At 46.8% G+C, this 18,547-nt stretch overlaps 1 protein-coding gene across 1 annotated transcript in view; it reads right to left on the bottom strand.

The window, feature by feature from the left end:
* The window catches only part of ITGB5 (integrin subunit beta 5), a 124,852-nt gene that overhangs the window by 37,317 nt on the left and 68,988 nt on the right, over nt 1–18,547 (bottom strand). The window contains exons 7-9 of the mRNA XM_039477282.2: nt 17,720–17,815; nt 15,699–15,788; nt 6,733–6,867 (exon numbers count right to left, since the gene is read on the bottom strand). Of these exons, the coding sequence (XP_039333216.1) occupies nt 6,733–6,867; nt 15,699–15,788; nt 17,720–17,815 (321 nt within the window). The remainder of the gene's footprint in view (nt 1–6,732; nt 6,868–15,698; nt 15,789–17,719; nt 17,816–18,547) is intronic.

The following is an 18,547-nucleotide window of genomic DNA, read 5'->3' as shown; positions in this document are numbered from 1 at the left end:
CCCCAGGGGAGTCCCAAGACCCTCCAGCTATGCTCAGCCCTCTTGTCTACCCCTGCCTCTATCCCGACCTGCTCAAAGTCCTCCCAACTCCTGCCACCAAAGAATGGAACCCACTTGCCAGATGATGGCCAGACCCCTTAGATTGGCAGGTATGCTCCACCACTGTGGCCCAAGTCAGCCTCTCTCCATTCCGTCCCCAGCCCACTCCTCTTGCCTCCACAGCCATCACCATCAGCTGCTTTCCACTGGCCAAAGGGTGATGCTCTTCACATCCTAGCAGACACACTTTGCCAATAATGCACATGCCAGGCCCCACTGATGGGACCAGCCCACCTTCCCTTCCTATGTCTGGGAAACTCCTACTGGTGCTCTAAGCCTTGGCTCCAACAGCCCCCTCTGCAGTGCTGGGCCTTCCTCCTTGGGCTCCTGCAGTGCCACACCTGGCTTTCTCACAGCACTCATCACCCTCCATGAGGCTGACTCCTCTGCACGTTATTTCCTCCACCAGACTCCAAGCCCCTGACCTGCAGCTTCATCTGTACATCCTGAGCGAGCACAGGATTTGACAGAGAAACACTTACTGAGCATAAGTAGATGTCAGCACTACTGGCAAGTTCTGAAATGTGTGACTTTGGGACACACGTCCAGAGGGAAACACTCACACAGGCAGTTGCACCCCTGCTTGCCAGAGCCCAACTGCCAGTGCTCTGGATACAGTTCAGCCTGAGAGAAGGGATGGAAAGTTTCCCTTCTTGGGCACCAGGCTTAGGAAAATCAGACCAGTCCCAGCTGTAAGTGTACCCCTTCTGTCTCGGGGATCAGAGTTACTGACAGACCCCTCTCTTTCCTCAAAAAGGAAAAGCCCCTCAGCTCCCCGTGCCAGGACTGGCTCCAGGGCCACATGCCTGTGCAGTCATGAGGGTCCCCACTCAGAAGGGCCCATGCTTAAATGCTCTGTGATCGCTGTGTTGGAATTCTTAATGTTATTTTTGAACATGGACCCATATTTTCACTATGTACTATACTACAAATGATGGAGCCAGTTCTGCCTCCAAGGCCCGCAAGAGAGCTGCCTCTCCTGGCCTGGGTGGCCCTTGTGAACAGAATCATGTCTGGTTCTGAGGAGCAGAGTGGCCACTGCCCTGTGCCAGCCTGTCTTCATCCACAGAAAACAAAAACCCCACAGCCCTTGCGGTGGAACCAGGGGTCATGTGACCGTGGCCTTTGGACAGCAAGACAACGCTGGGACAGTGAGCAGAAACAAAGGGCCAGCTCAGGACGCTCGCCTAGGGCCCCTGCTGTTCCCACAGGGCTTCGGCCCATCCGATCCCACAGGAAGAGCTGTCAAAACATGTCAGCCTGAGCAGAAGCTCCCTTCTTTAGTGTTGCTTCGTGTGCTCTAAAAACCATCTCGATACATCTGAGAGTTTCAGAGCATTTGAAAAATCATGTAAAATCTATTTCTAAATTCTGACAGTTTCCCCATTTTTCTGAGGTATCCCAGCAAAAATAAAAATCTGTACACTAGAGCGTCCATCCACAAGTGGCCATGACACCACTGTATGCTTCCTCGAAGCTGTCACTCCCAAAGTGCATGGGGCATAGGGGAAACACATGCACTGTGGCCTCAGAAGCGGCCCCCGACTTGGCTCCTGATGCTTGAGGGTTCTGGCATGCTTCTCAGGCCCCACTTTGAGTCTTAGTTTTTCACACATAAAATGGGGAAGGAACAGCTCCCTTATAAAGCTGCTATAAGAAGCAGACAGCAGCAGTAATGCCCCCACCACAGTTAAGAGGCACAATGGACAGGGCACACTGGACATCCTTATTCCATGCTAACAAATACCATTTGCTCTGTAATGGGGAGTGGGATGAGTGGGATGACCTGGTGTGGAGGGAGAAAGACCTTGGTTTGTCTTGTGAGTTCACTGCCTCTTAGCTGGGTGAGCTGGGTCAGGTCAAGCGCTAGGCTCCCCACATGCAGTCAGCGGCACTCTCCCATGGAGGCTCCTGTTCCTCAGGATCATACTTTACGCTGGTAGAGTCCTTTGAAATAGGTTTGGTAGAATAGAATCATGAGCAACAAGAGGCTGGATAAAGGTGGTGAGGGAGCTGGCTTCAGAACAGAAGGCCCTGGCTTTGCATTTTCACTTCGACACTTACAGGCTGTGTACCTGTATGCTTTGTGCCTCAGTCTTCCCCATCTGTCAGCATGAGTAACAATGTCTTCCTCACAGGGAATTAGTGAACACAGAACCACTCACGGACTAGACCGTTTCTGGCCCTTCCCAAGACTAACTGTATTTCCGCTTCATACTCCATGAGGAACCCCAATATATTTAGAATGACTTTCTCCTTTTGACCCAGGACAGCATAAATTGGCTTCAGTTTTTTTGCATCTGAAAAGAGTTCTGACTTTACAATCTTACTATCCACAAACATTAGTTCCTTCGCCCTTCCTAGCTTCTAAACAATTCATCATGATAGTTGCTTGTCACTCCTCTTTTTCAAAAAAGAACTGGGCTGGGCTAGGCACAGTGGCTCATGCCTGTAGTCTCAGCATTTTGGGAGGCCGAGGCAGGAGGATCACTTGAGGCCAGGAGTTCAAAACCATTTTAGGCAATATAGTGAGACTCTGTTTCTGGAAAGGAAAAAAACAAAAAACAAAAAAAAAAAAACAAAGAAATTAGCTGGGCGTGATGGTGCAGGTCTGTGGTCCCAGCTACTTGGGAGGCTGAGGTGGGAGGATCACCTGGGCCCCGGAGATGGAGGTTACAGTGCACTATGATCAAGCCACTGTACCACAGTCTGGGAACCAGAGCAAGACCCAGTCTCTAAAAATAAAAAAATAACTGAATAAGGAACTTCAGATGTGACGTTTCAAAATATCTCTATTACCACAGCTTCAACTGGCATTACTTTTTATTTATTTATTTATTTTATTTTTTGAGATGGAGTCTCACTTGGTCACCCAGGCTGAAGTGTAATTGTGCCATCTCGGCTCACTGCAACCTCTGCCTCCCAAGTTCAAGCGATTCTCCTGCCTCAGCCTCCCGAGTAGCTGGGACTGTAGGTGTGCATCACCATGCCCAGCTAACTTCTGTATTTTTAGTGGGGGGGGGGGGGGTGGTTTCTCCATGTTGGCCAGGCTAGTCTCGAACTCCTGACCTCAGGTGATTCACCTGCCTTGGCCTCCCAAAGTGCTGGGATTATAGGCATGAGCCACTGCGCCTGGCCTGCTACTTATATTTATTTATTTATTTGAGACAGGGTCTTACTTTGTCATCCAGGTTGGAGTGCAGTGTCCCAATCATGGCTCATTTCAGCCTCAACTTCCTGAGCTCCAGTGATCCTCCCACCTCCACTTCCTAAGTAGCTGGGACTACAGTGCTCCTCACCACGCCCAGCTAATTTTTGTATTTTTGGGAGAGACTCAGTTTTGCCATGTTGCCCAGGCTAGTCTCGAACCCCTGAGCCCAAGCAATCAACCATTTTGAAGCCTCAGCCTCCCAAAGTGCTGGGATTACAGGTGTGAGTCACTGTGCCCAGCCGTTACTTTTTTTTTTTTTTTTTAAGAGATGGAGTCTCACTCTGTCACCTACACTAGAGTACAGTGGTGTGATCATAGCTCACTGCTGCCTCGAACTCCTAGGCTTAAGCTATCTTCCCGCCTCAGCCTCCTGAGTAGCTGAGACCACAGGTGTGCACTACCACGCCCAGCTAATTTTTCATTTTCTATAGAGATGGGGGTCTCATTTTATTGTCCAGGCTGGTTTTAAATTCCTGGCTTCAAGCAATCCTCCCACCTTGACCTTTCATCGTATTGAGACTACAGGCATGAGCCACTGTACCCGGCAGACTTTTTTTTAAAATCACTGTTTATTTGCATTGAGCCTTTGAGCCATTATAATCTGCCAGATGCTTTTCTTTTACTATCAGACTAAGTTCCTATATCCTAGTAATATTCTGAACTAAAACGTCAGACATTAATCTTCATTATTTCAATCCAGCTCAGTTTTGAAAAATACATTTAAATCTTCATTTTTCTGCTTTATAAGATAAGCTGTTTTCTCCAGCTCTGTGACCTTCCCATATTGGATAAGCAGGTCTTCTATGAGTTCAACCCAAGCCAATGATAAACACAGCAGACAAGAGACATTGGAACCTCAGTCAAGACCTCCCTCTGGCTGCATTATCAACACTCTCAGAGAGCTACAAATTTGCCTGACTGTGCTGTTGTCAACACGTATTATTAAATATTTGTTTTATTTTTAAGGATGTCATTTGAAATTGTCGAGAGCCTTCCTGAAACCTGGCAGATGCTAGATTAATAGTCCATCCCTCTCCCATCTCTTTTCCATCATACCTATTTCTCCAAGTTAAGGGTTCCTCGTTTGGGTATATTCCCACACCATCCTTTGGCTTTCCTGACATGCCGCACAAAACATTTCACCCACACATCTATAGAATTCACTTACATGTTGTTAAGGGGTTTTGGCTATTTCTGCCTCATTCCATTTTTTTAATAACTATCTCTTTAAATCCTGTCCTGTCACTGCAAAGCTTTAGTGTTTTGTTTTGTTTTTTAAATCATCTGGATTGAGTGATTATTATAATTGATGAAAACAACATAAATACACTGCAACCTCTGACAATTATTAAAAATAAACAGTAAAAATTTACTGGAACTACCCCTTTGATGAGATAGGGCTTTCCGACAGATGTAAAATAATATTAATTATTGCTAAACAACGCAGGGGTCAGCATCAATTATATTTCTATTTTTCATTTGTAGAGATTTCAGCACAAAAAAAGTTCCCATAAATAGAAAGATAGGAACAAGAGTTCTGTTACAGCAATGTCACCTTGTTCTATGAGGGTCTTCTGAGTTGAAAGCCGTAAGTAATCATTTGTGGCAGGCGCGGTGGCTCATACCTGTAATGCCAGCACTTTGGGAGGCTGCGGTGGAAGGATCCCTTGAGCCCAGGAGTTTGAGACCAGCCTGAGCAACATGGTGAAACTCCATCTCTACTAAAAATGTATGAATTAGCTGAGTGTGATGGTGCAAGCCTATAATCCCAGCTACTTGGGAGGCTGAGGTATGAGAATTGTTTGAATCCAGGAGGCAAAGGTTGCAGTGAGCCAAGACTGCACCATGGCACTCCAGCCTGGGTGACAGAGCAAGACTCTGTCTCCAAAAAATCAATCAATCAATCAATCAGCATCATTTGTAATGACTTATCATCTGACAGCCTGATTACCCCTTCTTTCAAGCTTGTTAAAAGCAAAAGAGGCCAGGCGCGGTGGCTCACGCCTGTAATCCCAGCACTTTGGGAGGCCGAGGCGGGTGGATCACGAGGTCAAGAGATCGAGACCATCCTGGTCAACATGGTGAAACCCCGTCTCTACTAAAAATACAAAAAATTAGCTGGGCATGGTGGCACGTGCCTGTAGTTCCAGCTACTCAGGAGGCCAAGGCAGGAGAATTGCGTGAACCCAGAAGGCGGAGGTTGCGGTGAGCCGAGATCGCGCCATTGCACTCCAGCCTGGGTAACAAGAGCGAAACTCCGTCTCAAAAAAAAAAAAAAAAAAGCAAAAGAAACTTGGAAACAATGTGTCTTAGAAAAGGCCTTGGTAGCCAGTCATGAGAGGCCTTTGTTTTCTCAATTTTGATATGATATTGTGAACTTTATTTGGGGGAGCAAGGCACCACAGTAGGATTTGGGGAGGGTGAGAGGTATGTCTGTGTGTTGTGAAAGGGGGGATGGGAAAAGCTCTACAGTGGAATGTGGGAAAGCTTCAGGAGAGCACTGCTACCAGCCGTGTGACCGTTCCGTGTTTGCAAGTCCTCTCCCTGAAGCCAGGGGATGAGTCAGCTTATATCCGCCTTGGCCGTCATTAGTGCTATGAATGCCAAGAGGACATAGCCATCTATTTGTAAGGTCTCTATAATTTTCCTGTTTCTTAATAGGTTATTTTAAGTGTGGAAGAGAATTATCCCTCACTGATTTTCTGTTTCCTGAGCACTAAATATGTCCACAAAGCAAGTCAGGAATGGAGCTCATGATCTGCTTACAGCGGCATGACCTCCAGAGGATGTGTCACTACTCGCTGGCCTCTGTGCCCATGTCTGTGTCTGTGTTCTTGTCATCCACCTATCCTCCCTGCTCCCACCCTCAAGACCTTGGTTTAGTGCACAGGCACAGATCTTCACACATTATCTGAATAAACTTAATCTGGACAAGATGTCTGTGTCCTCCCTTGCTGTAGAGTCGTCCATTCTATTTTACCAAATAGAATGTGAGGAGTGGTTTTCTTTACATTTTACACAAAAGAAATGTGAGGGTTAGATTATCCAAGGCACAGAGCAATTTGCAGAAGAGTAGGAATGAAAGCCAGGTCTCTTAGATTCCCACCCGTACTCTTCCTCCTGATTACAACTGTGTCAAGCTAAGGGGATAATGGTTTAAAATACCAAAGTCACAACGCCAACTTGAGAAAGCCTTAGGTGGCAATGTGCTGAGGGCTGCCTATTGACTGGGCTCTTTAACAAGTTCAACTGGGATTCCGAACACAGAATGCATAGCAGGTTTAGGAGACTCCTCTGGGAAGCTGAATTGGAAAACAGAATACGAATTCTGAAAGGACTCTAAAAAGTCACAAAGGTATTAGAACTCAAAGACTGATGACCAACGCTCACAAGAGTTCATACAAACTTGGAGTGAGACTTACCGTGTCCCCAATCTTCAGGCCCTCACACTTCCTCTGACCAGGGTAGGATACCCCATCTTGGCAGGTAGCAGTGAAGAAGAGATTAAGATCCTCAGGCTGATCCCAGACTGACAGCTCCACTTTAGACCGGATACTCTGAACACAGAGAGAAAATTAAGCCCAACTATTTAATAAAGGCTATGACTGAGGTGCTCCCACACTGGTTTTCTGATGCCCACATGGCTTGCTGTAACTCAGGAATCCCAAGCCAAGGGAAGAGCCAGTTAGCTGGGTTCCCTGGCCCTCCCTCATCCTTTCCCTTCTCTCTGCACTCACATGACATTTTTTGAGACCCGGCCTGAGATCTCCCTCTGTGAGCTTGGAGAAGGTGATAATGGTCAACCTGCTGTATGACATCTGCTTCAGGGGGTTATGCTCTGTCCCCTGCTGGCTTCTCCAGAGGCACCTCTCATCCCCATCCTCGGCCTCAGACACGCAGTTCCTCAATCTTACCATGTTGCACTCCAGGCTTTGGGCCTTTCCGTGTGCCCAGGGTAATAATCCTTTGCACAATGGCTCCTCCCCTTCCTCCTCCTGGCTGGCTCCTTATTATCCTTCAAAATCAGCTCAGCAGGCAATTTCTCCAGGAATCCACCCTACCATTCACACCCATACCTATCCCAGTCAGATGAGGTCCATATGCATGAATATGAAACTACAAAATGACAGAATCCAATCTTACATGTGGATTGTATTCTCAAGACAGTGAATCAAACAAAAATCAAGTCAAAATTACCTTTCAGAATAGAAGAAATGAAGATTAAGAATATCAAGTGTTTGAAAGGATGCAGTGCAGCTGAGGCTCTCCGACCCTGCTGGTGGAAGCATAAATTGGTGCAACCCTATAGAAACCCATTAGGCTATATCTACTAAAGCTAAGGCCAGCCTCAGACCTAGCATTCACCCAGGATGATACCCAACAGAAGTGTATGCATCACCGAAAAGACATGGACAAGAATGTTTACTGCAATACTGCTTGCAATAGCTAGAAACTGGAAATTCCTCAAATGCCTATCAACAGTAGAATGGATTTTTAAAAATTGTAGTTATGTTCATATAGTGAAATAACATAACGGTAATGAGAAGTAACAAAATATGACTACATGTAGTAATATGGATAAATCTGACAAAGATAACAATATTTTATAACTACATAAAATTCAAAAACAGGCAAAATTACTGGTTGCCCTTGAGGGATTGTGATGGAAGAGGGCACAATAGGAACGTCTAGGGCTTGCTAATGTTCTGTGTGTTTGACCTGGGTGCTGGATACTTATTTAGTTTGTGAAAAGTTTGCAAAATTTTCTGTCTATTAGTTTAAAAAATTGTCCTTGTGGCACACGCCTGTAGTCCCAGCTACTTGAGGCCGAGGCAGGAGGATCGCTTGAGCCCAGGCGTTCAAGGATGCAATGAGCCATGATCGTGCCAGTGCACTCAAGCCTGGGTGACAGAGTGAGACTCTGTCTTAAAAAAAAAAAAAAAAAAAAAAAAAAAAAAAAAAAAGTTGTTCTTGAAAATCTCAAAAGAAGATGCCACTTTGGAGACTGGGGCCAAATGAAGTAAGAAGCTTTTATTCAGAAGTCATATTTTTCAGAAAAATTTCAAAAAACTGTCTGTTTACACACTAAACACATAGTATAGCAAGATGTGCCCATCTGAGAGACAAGGACCCCAACATCTGCAGAGAGCCCTGCAGACTCCCTCTCCCTTCTCGGGTGCACTCTAGGGAGGGTGGCTGTTGGAGAGAACAGCAGACAGACTTGCCTCCTGCTCTTGTGGGTTTTCTTTCTTTTCTTTTTTCCCCTTTTTTGCTGAGCACGTAGTGCTAAAGTTGAATAAGTGAAATATGCAGTTTTCCAGCAAATTAACAGCTTGTTGAAAACACTTTCTGCAAAAAACAGTCTCTCCCTTTGCAACAAATTATCTAAGTGCTTTTACAACTCTAAAAATATGATCTGTCTTAAATCCACTTCCTCTTGCAACTTGCCAGCCTTAAGTGGCCAAGGGTCACAAAAGTGCCACTCAATACGCACAGCACTCTCTGCTGCCTGTGATTAGTTATTTACAGATCTGTCTTCCCTACCATGTTGTGAAGTCCAACGGCTGTATCATAGATGTCTCCAGGACTTAGCACAATCTGTTGTTGGATGAATGAGTGAATACAGGGATGGGTAGACAGATGAATATTTTAACAATGATGCTAAGGGCTCAGGCCAAGTCGGTGAAAATATTTTTTAAAACAAAGTAAATGTTTAAAAATAAATTTATAACTGTGATAAGTATGTGGATGAGATAAAACAGTATATCGCAAAAGAGCTGAAGAGTGAAGACATGTAAAAAATTACCTGGGAAGGGTCACTTGAACTATGGGGCTCTCCTACCCCGCTGTGGTTCACAAACAAAACTTTGGAAGGAAGCACCAGTGTTCCCCAGCAAGGTCTGCCCAAGTTTCCCCTTGAAAGACCCATGGGAGCCGGGCATGGTGGCTGACGCCTGTAATCCCAGCACTTTGGGAGGCTGAGGCAGGTGGATCACAGGCACTTTGGCAGGCTGAGGTCAGGAGTTGGAGATCAGCCTGGCTAACATGGCAAAACCCCATCTCTACTAAAAACAAAATTAGCGAGGCGTAGTGGCACATGCCCGAAATCCCAGCTAGTTGGGAGGCTGAGGCAGGAGAATCGCTTGGACCCAGGAGGCGAAGGTCGTGGTGAGATGAGTTGAGCCATCATACTCCAGCCTGAGCCACAAGAGCAAAATTCCGTCTCAAAAAAGAAAAAGAAAAAGAAAAAAACAAAAAGACCCAAGGAGGATCTGGAAGAGCATTTGGGAAAAACCAAGAGGGACTTGGACTCCTACTCTGTGAGTCAGCATCTAAGAATTAGATGGAAATTAACTCTTATGTTCTACTCAGGCCATAGGCCCCACGTTCTGATGCGAAGTTTGTATTATTCCTGCTACCCACAGAGTCTCTGGAATCATAAACTCTTAAGACATTTCAGGCAGCAAGAACCGTGGAGATGGTGCAGCCCAAACCTCTCATGTATGGAAGCTAGAACTGAGGGCAAGGAAAAGGTGGCCCAGGGCCACTCAGCTGCACAGGACCAGACGCAAGCCTTCTCTACCCACCCCAGGGCTCTCTCTAATCCACACCCCTCATATGTACTTCTTTCTTCGAAAATTGGCTCTCTGTCTACAGAGGAGGTCAAAAACAAAAACAAAAATTGAAAAAAAAAAAAAAAAAAAAAAGGAATTTGGTTCTGTTACTTTGGAAAGAGATTGTCAGGTTGTAGCCTGGTTGTAAGGGTCTCTGCCCCAAAAACTATGAGTCCTGGAGAGCAGGACTGTGTTTTGTTCACTATTTCATTTCCAAGGTGCAGAATGATGCCTGTCATACATTAGGCTGCTAGTACATATCTGCTGAATAAATGAATGGAGTATAAAAACATAGCAGAGGGTCAAAGTGCAGTTCTTATGCATGAAGACTTTTATGTGTGACTCCTAAAATTCCATTAACTCCTACCAGATTTGCCCCTCAAAGTGACGCCTTAGTTCTCCAGTAGGAAAAGAAGACAACGTCAGGAACGTCAGAAGTTTGAAGGCTATTAAATACTCGGTCAGGTTGGGTCACATCTGCAATTGCTTTAAGTCGAGCCAGCTGTGGAGTGGGTGGGAGCAGACTTTATGGCAACAACAGAAAGAGAAACATGTGCTCTGCTAGGGAAAACCACACCACAGCTTCTGATATCACCGTCCACATGCAGCTCCAGTGCTTTCCAACTCATTCCGTTCACTCCCACTCTGAAAAGAGGCCTTTCTGGGTGCAACATGAGACCAGCCTCCTCTGCATATGTGGACCCAGGGCTCCACAGCTGAGTTCCGGAAGGGAGTCTCTCACCAGCACTCATTACAGAGCAAAGTACCACATTGCCAAACTCCCTTGGGATGACTTGGTGATTTCTCACAGTGAAGAATTTGGCACAGCAAGAAAAACATGCATAAATCCAAGTTGAAGATTTCACACTCTGAGAGATGTGTACACCAGACTTGATTCTACAAAGACATGAAATTAAACATATTCCATTTCGCTCCTTCCTCAGCCTGGCCAAATACCACAGCCATTGCAACTGTTACATATGTTCCAACCCAAATCTGCCCAGAATGTCCCCACAGATGGTCTGCCAGCACTCTAGGGGACGTAAAAGCCAACACCCACGCTTAGTCATGTGTTGCCTGACTCATGAAATCCAACATAAACCACTCGGACAGTGAGGCAACAGAAACACAAGTGGTCTGGAGAGAGCTGTGACTGGACTCTGGCGGGGTGTGGAGCAGGTGAAAAGATAGCAGAGCTGATGAAAGCCTCTCCTGCTGCCCTGGCACACCCCACATGCACCAGGGGTCTGTGCCGGGCTCAAAGTCAGGAAATGTGCAAGTTCAAGGAGCCTGAAGTCCAGCCCAGCCCAGCCCTTCCCAGTGGCCAGGACAGCAGCAAGTAAGATGAGTACTCGGAAGAAAAAACCCAGACTGTTTTTCCTACTCTACTCTCACACGCCACTCAACACAACACTTCTGACACCAGATGTGAGGATTTTTTTCCACCCACACACCACACCATTCTCTACTGGACACCAGTGGAGTCTTCTAATTCAGCACAATTCTGACACTATCTTCCTGTACACAGTATCAGGTCCCCCAGGTGAAGAGCTCAACCCACAAGACTGCCCCCACCACGGATGCCAATCGTAAGTACTAGGCTGTCACCTATACTTCCAACTGATCGGCTGTAAATTGAAGTTCCCATGATCCTCCTTCCTTCTTTCATCAATTTGCTAGAATGGCTCACAGAACTCAGAGAAACACTTTATACTTACCCATGTATTAATAAGAGATAAAGGCTGCAGGTGAACAGCCAGATAAAGAGAAACAGGGCAAGGTGTGTGAGGAGGGTGCTGGACTTCCCTGTCCTCTCTGGTGCCACTCTCCAGGAACCTGTCCACAGCTTTCCCAAAGCCCTCCAAACTCAGGCCTTCTTGGTTTGCATGGAGGCGTTGTTACATAGGCATGACTGGTTACATCTCTGGCTACTGAATCAACTCAAACTTCAGCCCCTCTCCACCTCCCCAGAGGTCATGGGGTGGGGCTGAATGTTCCAACCCTCTAATCACATGGCTGGTTCCCCGGCAACCAGCCCCCATCCTGAGGCTATCCAGGGCCCCCCCTCCCCGACCCCGAAGAGTCACCTCATTAGAACAAAAGATGCTCCTATTACCCAGGAAATGACAATGGCCTCGGAAACTGTGTCAGCAACCAGCATTAAAGACTAAGTATTATAACAAAAGATAATCCTAGTGTCATATATATATATCTATATATATATCTATATATATATATATCTCCTAGTTTCTAATACAAAGCCCCTAAAAACCTTTGTGTGTGTGTGTGTGTATATATATATATATATATATCTTCCTATGCCACAGTATCACAGGTTTTAATAAACATGGAACACCAATATACCCCTAACATGGCTTCAACCAACTGAACTTGCTTCAAATACCTTGCAGTTTCACATATTTATATTTAACATGTATTTTTAAAATTTTACCTGAAGGGAGAAGTAGAAGGAGGGAATTATCAGGGGTCACTTTTTGGAGTAATGGACATTTCAGTATCTTTATGGTGGTGATAGTTTCACAGGTATATACCTGTGTCAACACTTATACCATTAAATCAGTATAGTTTGCTATATGTTAATTATGTCAATAAAGCTTTACAATTGTTTTTCACTGGATATGAATAGTTATTGTTGAGAGTATTCTAATAATCATTTCCTTTTTTTTTTTTTTTTTTTTTTTAAAGAGACAGAGTCTTGCTCTGCAGCCCAGGCCGGAGCAATGATACAATCATAGCTCACTGCAGCCTTGAACTCCTGGGCTCAAGTGATCCTCCTGCCTCAGCCTCCCAAGTAGTATGCCCAGCTAATTTTTTTGTAGAAACTAGGTCTCACTGTGTTGGCCAAGTTGGTTTTAAACTCCTGGCCTCAAGTGATCCTCCCAAAGCATTGGATTTACAGGTGTGAGCCACCAAGGCTGGTCATAATCACTCATTTTTAAAAGCGTTGAGTTTCAAAGTTCGTTCATAAGTCATCAGCTTTATTTTACATGTTTGCTTAAGGAACCAGTTTAACTAGCAGAGTCAAGCGACAGTGCTAGGCTCCCACAGTTTCTCTGGGAATTCATTCCAGGTTCCAAAATCGGCTCCAGCCCAGAACAATTGTTCCCTGTACTCATCCCCGCACCTGACTCATCAGCAGGGAGAGGTCTCCACTCCTCTCCTGGCCACTGCCGACCACACAGGGAATACTTTCCCTTCTCACTCCCTGACCCTGGATCCCTGGATTTCCACTAAGAAAATGAATGTAGATATATAAGAAATCCTGCTCACGACTAAGCACTTAGGAGATCCCATGCAGGGCACTGATAATAAAGTCTCCTGCTCCCTGATTTTAAGTGCTCCCAGCAGGTGCAGAGACATGCAGAACTCGCCGGTCACACGGACGCTGTCTGAGCAGTATGCCTTCCCCGCTGCTGCAAGGCGGCCCAGCCAGGTCTATGGAACTGTGCACCATGATGCCGTCCAATATCACTGCCGCCAGGAGCAAGGGGCCTGGGCCTTCGCCAGCCAAAGCTCTTGGGGTGCCCAGAGCTCTGAACTCAGGAGGTGGCTGACAATGAAACGCTGAGAAGTGGTACCCCTCTCAGAAGCCCTAAAGAGGGACTTCACCCCACTCCACAGAGCCCAGATGATCTACTCTTCAGCCATTTCTTCCCAAAGGCCCTGATTCAGCAGGAGGCAAGCGGTGGCCTCCCTGTCTGTGGAAGTGGGTCCAGCAGCAGTGCCCCTTTTGCCCCGTGGGTCTCCCAGCTCTGGCATCCTCAGAGGGAAGAGAGTGGCAGGGAAGGGGTTCTGGCTCTTGCTTTGCTTCTCTTACTTCAGTGTCCGGAGCTTGAGACCTAAGCGGCTCACAGCTCACCCCAGGAAAGAGGGTGACATTCACAGGCCTGGTTCCTCCTTATGCAGGCTCACATCCCAAACCCTCTCTCGGTGTCATACTTCAGCAGACCTATGGTGCCCACATAACCAGCTTAGGTGTTCTCCCTCTTGCTGAAGTGTAAGCCAGATCACTCCATGGAATCTGCAAGTCACTATAGTGTAAAGTTAATTAGGAAACCCTGTCTCAGTGCACTCTGGGTTCTGAAGTGCCTATGGGATCTGGTGAGGCTCTAAAGGTCAGAGAACAGAAAAGAGGATGTTAGTATGTGGGCACTGGGGTAGGAGAGAAGGAAGTCTTCAGTTTCTCACAACAGGAAGTTCCGGAAATATCAGAATCTGTGAGAGCAAGAGGACCCCTGGCTACAACAGGAGATGGGGGTGGTGGGAACAGCGAAGGAAGGGAAGGAAAACAAGCCAAAAATCCTCACTGCTGCCCACCTGGCTGCCTTTAGGATGCTGAGGCTCCAGGGGACTGAGCGCAGGGCGGGCCACACCCCAAGCCCCAGGGTTCTCCCTAGCTGCAGTCCTTTGTAACTCAAGACAGGGCCACATCGCAGGTGGACAAGACCAGTGCTGGGGAAGGCCGGGCTCCAAATACTCATTTGTAACCAGTCACTGCTGGGAAGGCAAGATGACTTTTTGTGTGATGCCACAGTGATTTGTCAGGTTCCCACGTTATCCCCACAAAAACCTATTTTACCTAAGTTTAGGACTAATAATGTTACTTAAGCCACACTTTGTGTATAACTTAGTTTTAACAGGAAGATTTACTCTGAATGCCAATTTAGAAATGACCTGTCCCCTTGAGTGGGTGAGTAGGCACTGGATGCCATAACCATCTTGGGGCCCACAAGGGAAGGGACAGCAGAGGGTACACACTTCCCAGTACAGGGGCTCTGCCTGCCATTTGCCTGAGAGAAGGTAGATCCGAGTCAAGCACTTCTGGAGTGTTATGAATTGAGGGCAAAGAGGGTAGAAAAGAGAAAGATTTAGGAGGTGAGTCTGTGGATGCATAGCTTGGAGTGTGAAAGTGATTCCTAAACCACATCTATAAGAACTTGTACTTAATATATTAGGGCCAACTTTACATAATATGTTATAACAGCATAGAATTTAACAGCCCCACTCACAAACCCTCTGAAAAGACTTGATTACAATCACATCCTAAGTAGGCAGGCAAAACACTGATTCTTTGGCCAGGCGTGATGGCTCATGCCTGTAAAGCCAGCACTTTGGGAAGCTGAGGTGGGAGGACTGCTTCCAGGAGTTCGAGAGCAGACCAACCAGGGCAACATAGTGAGACCCTATCTCTGTCTCTATATTTTTAAATTAAAAACAAAAAACTGACTGTTGATTCTCCTCTCCCATGTTAGTCTGCAGCTCTATGCTGAGCTCCATGAGCCTGAGGGACTCCCGTCCTGCCACTGGGAGGTGAGCTCGGTGTGCAAGCTTTTCACATCTTGCAGCATGGGGCCTGTGGCTCTCGGACGCTCTGCTCCCTCACACAGGGAATATGGTTGCTGGGCTAGCCTGGGCACTGGGTTAGTGCAGAATACCACTGCGGCCCACATGAGGTGTCAGAACCTAAGCACTTCCCAGGCCACCAGCCTGAGTCTGAGCTACTCCCTGGCTCACTGAGATCTGCAGATGAGAGTCAAGATGGCAGAGGTGAGAGGGAGACACATCATGCAGGATGGGCTTCTCCACCCTGACCCCGAGTGAGGCAGAAGAAGACACCAAACTCAAGGGGATGGGGGAGCGCAGCCAAGCAGAGCAGCACAGTGAACCGCCCACCTGAGCCCATGGCGGCTGCAGGACGTCAGTGGGAGGGGGTGGAGTGCAGGTGGCAGTGGGGGAAGAGGCTGGTGACTTACGTTGTATGCATTAATAATCAGTTGAATAATATTTTTGGAGTCTCCGTCTAAAATCTCCACCGTTGTGCCAGGTATCAGGGCTGTAAAATTCTTGGGAAAAAAAGTAAAGAAAAGGAATAAGTTCGTTTTGCCCTGTCAACTGTCAGAGTGAGCTTTGCTACACTAGGCTAGACCAGTAAAGGCTCCTAGCACCATATCCTGCCACCCTCTCCCACCATGAATTGAAGAAGACGCCACAGGGAACGGCAAGAAGAAATGGCACGGGTGAACAGTTGTTGCAGTAGGCCATGGAATATCCAGCCCCGTAGACCCATGGGAAAGGGGCTCACAAGATCTTTCCCTACAGGATAATGTCTTGAGATGCCTCCCCTCCCACAGTAATGGACAGCTCTCTAAAAGCCCACCCTTTAAGGTTGACAGCTCCTGAAAGTTTCTTGCCATCTCTCCCCTGGAATCTGAGGCATTCCCAGGTTCGGCTTTCAGGATCTGCTCAATCTGTTCAGAAGGAGTGAAAAGGGCAACTTTTCCAAGGGTCTCAAGTACAGGTCCTTCCTTTAATAGGAAGCTGAGACACAACTGGTGTCCTCCCAAGGACCTCTGGGGTCCTGTGGCAAAGGGGCAGCCTTGAAGTACCCACCTTTCTTCTGTCATCTGTACTAACTCCCAAGTCTGCCACTTCTAACAGTGACAGACACATCCACTGCCTTCCGCCTGCCTCGGGACTGGATGGGCCCCCTCCCCAAGCAAGGTGTATTTAGCTCTGAGGCAGGACACTGAAGCCAAGGTGGACTTCTTCCCTCTGGAAATAGAGTCTGTGCAACTGAGCCCTCTAAAAATGTAAAATGTTATTTGTAAGTGAATAGGCTTTTTTTTTTTTTTTTTTTTTTTTTTTAATTTGTGAAGGAGTCTTGCTCTGTCCCCCAGGCTGGAGTATAGTGACACAATCTCAGCTCACTGCAACCTCTGCCTCCTGGGTTCAAGAGATTCACCTGCCTCAGCCTCCCTGGTAGGTGGGATTGCAGGCATGCACCACCATGCCCTGAATAGGCTTTATCCTGCTATCTTCCACTCATCAAAAAAGAAAAACAATCCTTTCCCCTTGTTTCATCTTCTCAAATTGATTTGGACTAAAGAAGGATAAAGAACTCAAGAAAATGTAAGTGGCATTTTATCAGTGACAAGCTCAGGCAGGAGTGATAAAAAAACACAATCAGACAAAGGTTCTTCTGCGGACATGTAAGAACAAGAAGGAGAGGGAACTATGGCCAGCTGTTCTGTGGGTGGAGGGTGGAGAGGGATTCCAGATTAAGTTCTCACTGCCTCACCATGTAAAAAAGGCAAGCTTACATTTAGCTTTCATGAGCACGCCGGGGAGATTTGTAATTCAAACGTGGCTCGTCTGTGACTGTGAGAAGGAGCACGTTCATGAGGGGAGTTTCTGAAGATAATCTGAGGTGACCCAGGAACAGTTTCTTTAGACGGAACAGATCCATACATAGGCTTCTCTTTCACTCAGCACATTTATTGGTTTCTGTGGGAATTTTTGCGTCAGGCTGGCCCACTGGTCTCCTATAGTCTGCAGGCTCAGGCATAAAACTCTGGAATACTGGGATTAGCGATGTAGCCTGATAAGATGCCTTACTTTTCTTTGTGTGTATCTTCATTTTATATTTTCCTTCTCTATTAGAGTGTGCCTCTCTCTGTTTCCATTTCATCACCCAAAAATGAGAATTCATGCTATTTTCAAGGTTTTTCTCAGAATCAAATTAGATACTATATGTTCAAATTTCCTGTAAGGTATACACTGCTATGCGAATGCTTAATTGTTTCCTCCTATTATTTTCCATTAGACCAAGACTGGGTTATATTCCACCCCTCCTTAGAATTTCCCCCATATAGGCAGGGTTGTAAACACTCTTTACCACCCCCTTCACCCTACCCCACATTCTAATCTCCCAGTCACCTTAGGGTCAGCCTGGCCCCCGGAATTAAACCACTAGCCTCCCTCCCCTCCAGCATACCTTGTACAGCATATAATGGTTTTTCGTCACTGCAAAGATGAGGTTGATGTTGTTCTCCGCCAATTTCTCTCCAAGCAAGGCAAGGGATGGATAGTCCTAGAGCAAAGGCAGAAGTCAAGGTTGCGACATTCCTAACAAGGAATGTAAAAGAGGCGAGCTTACATGAGCACACCGTGCCTGGCTCCAATGCACACTCAGCAGCCAGCATTTGCCATGGAAGCACCTTTTCCTTAGGTGAGCCCTTAGAGTCCCTTAGTAACTAAGCCTCCTTGGCAGCTCCTGAACTGAGGAGCAGAGTAGAGGAGACCCTCAAGGAAAGGACCCTCTGGCATCCACCAAACTAGATTCACTCCTCCCACCTCAGAGTGGAGAGGTGATGAGTGGAGGTTTTCCATATCTGGTCTGTGTCTCCATCCTTTCAGCAGGGAGGGGGATGAGTGCGGACACCCTAGAGAACAGCCACCCCATCCTGCCCTCTGCCATCAGCGTTTCTTATCTCTTTCCTCTGTCCTCTAAAACTTTTTCTCCCTGCCTGCTTGGCCTATTTTCCTTCTCCTATGCCTATACGTTAGGCCTGCCAACATGCCCCGCAGGTCCTGCTTGTGGCTCAGACAGGCAGAGGAGGTAGCCAAGCTCCGGACTAAAAGTTGTGCCATGGGGCAGGGGTGCAGAGAAAGGAGGAAGAGAGGAAGGTCAGAGGCAGCTTAACAGTGTCCTAAAGGATTTCAAGGACTGATGGGTATGGGAGTCCGCATCTGGTGAGGTCCTACAGTTACAGTCCTTTTTTTTAGATTCCATTATTCCTAGACAAGATGGAAGGCTTGGGCA

The sequence above is a fragment of the Saimiri boliviensis genome, chromosome 8, assembly GCF_048565385.1.
Source record: "Saimiri boliviensis isolate mSaiBol1 chromosome 8, mSaiBol1.pri, whole genome shotgun sequence".
NCBI classification, from domain to species: domain Eukaryota; kingdom Metazoa; phylum Chordata; class Mammalia; order Primates; family Cebidae; genus Saimiri; species Saimiri boliviensis.
The sequence above is the reverse complement of the archived record's forward strand: the minus strand, read 5'-3'. Positions and strand labels throughout refer to the sequence as shown.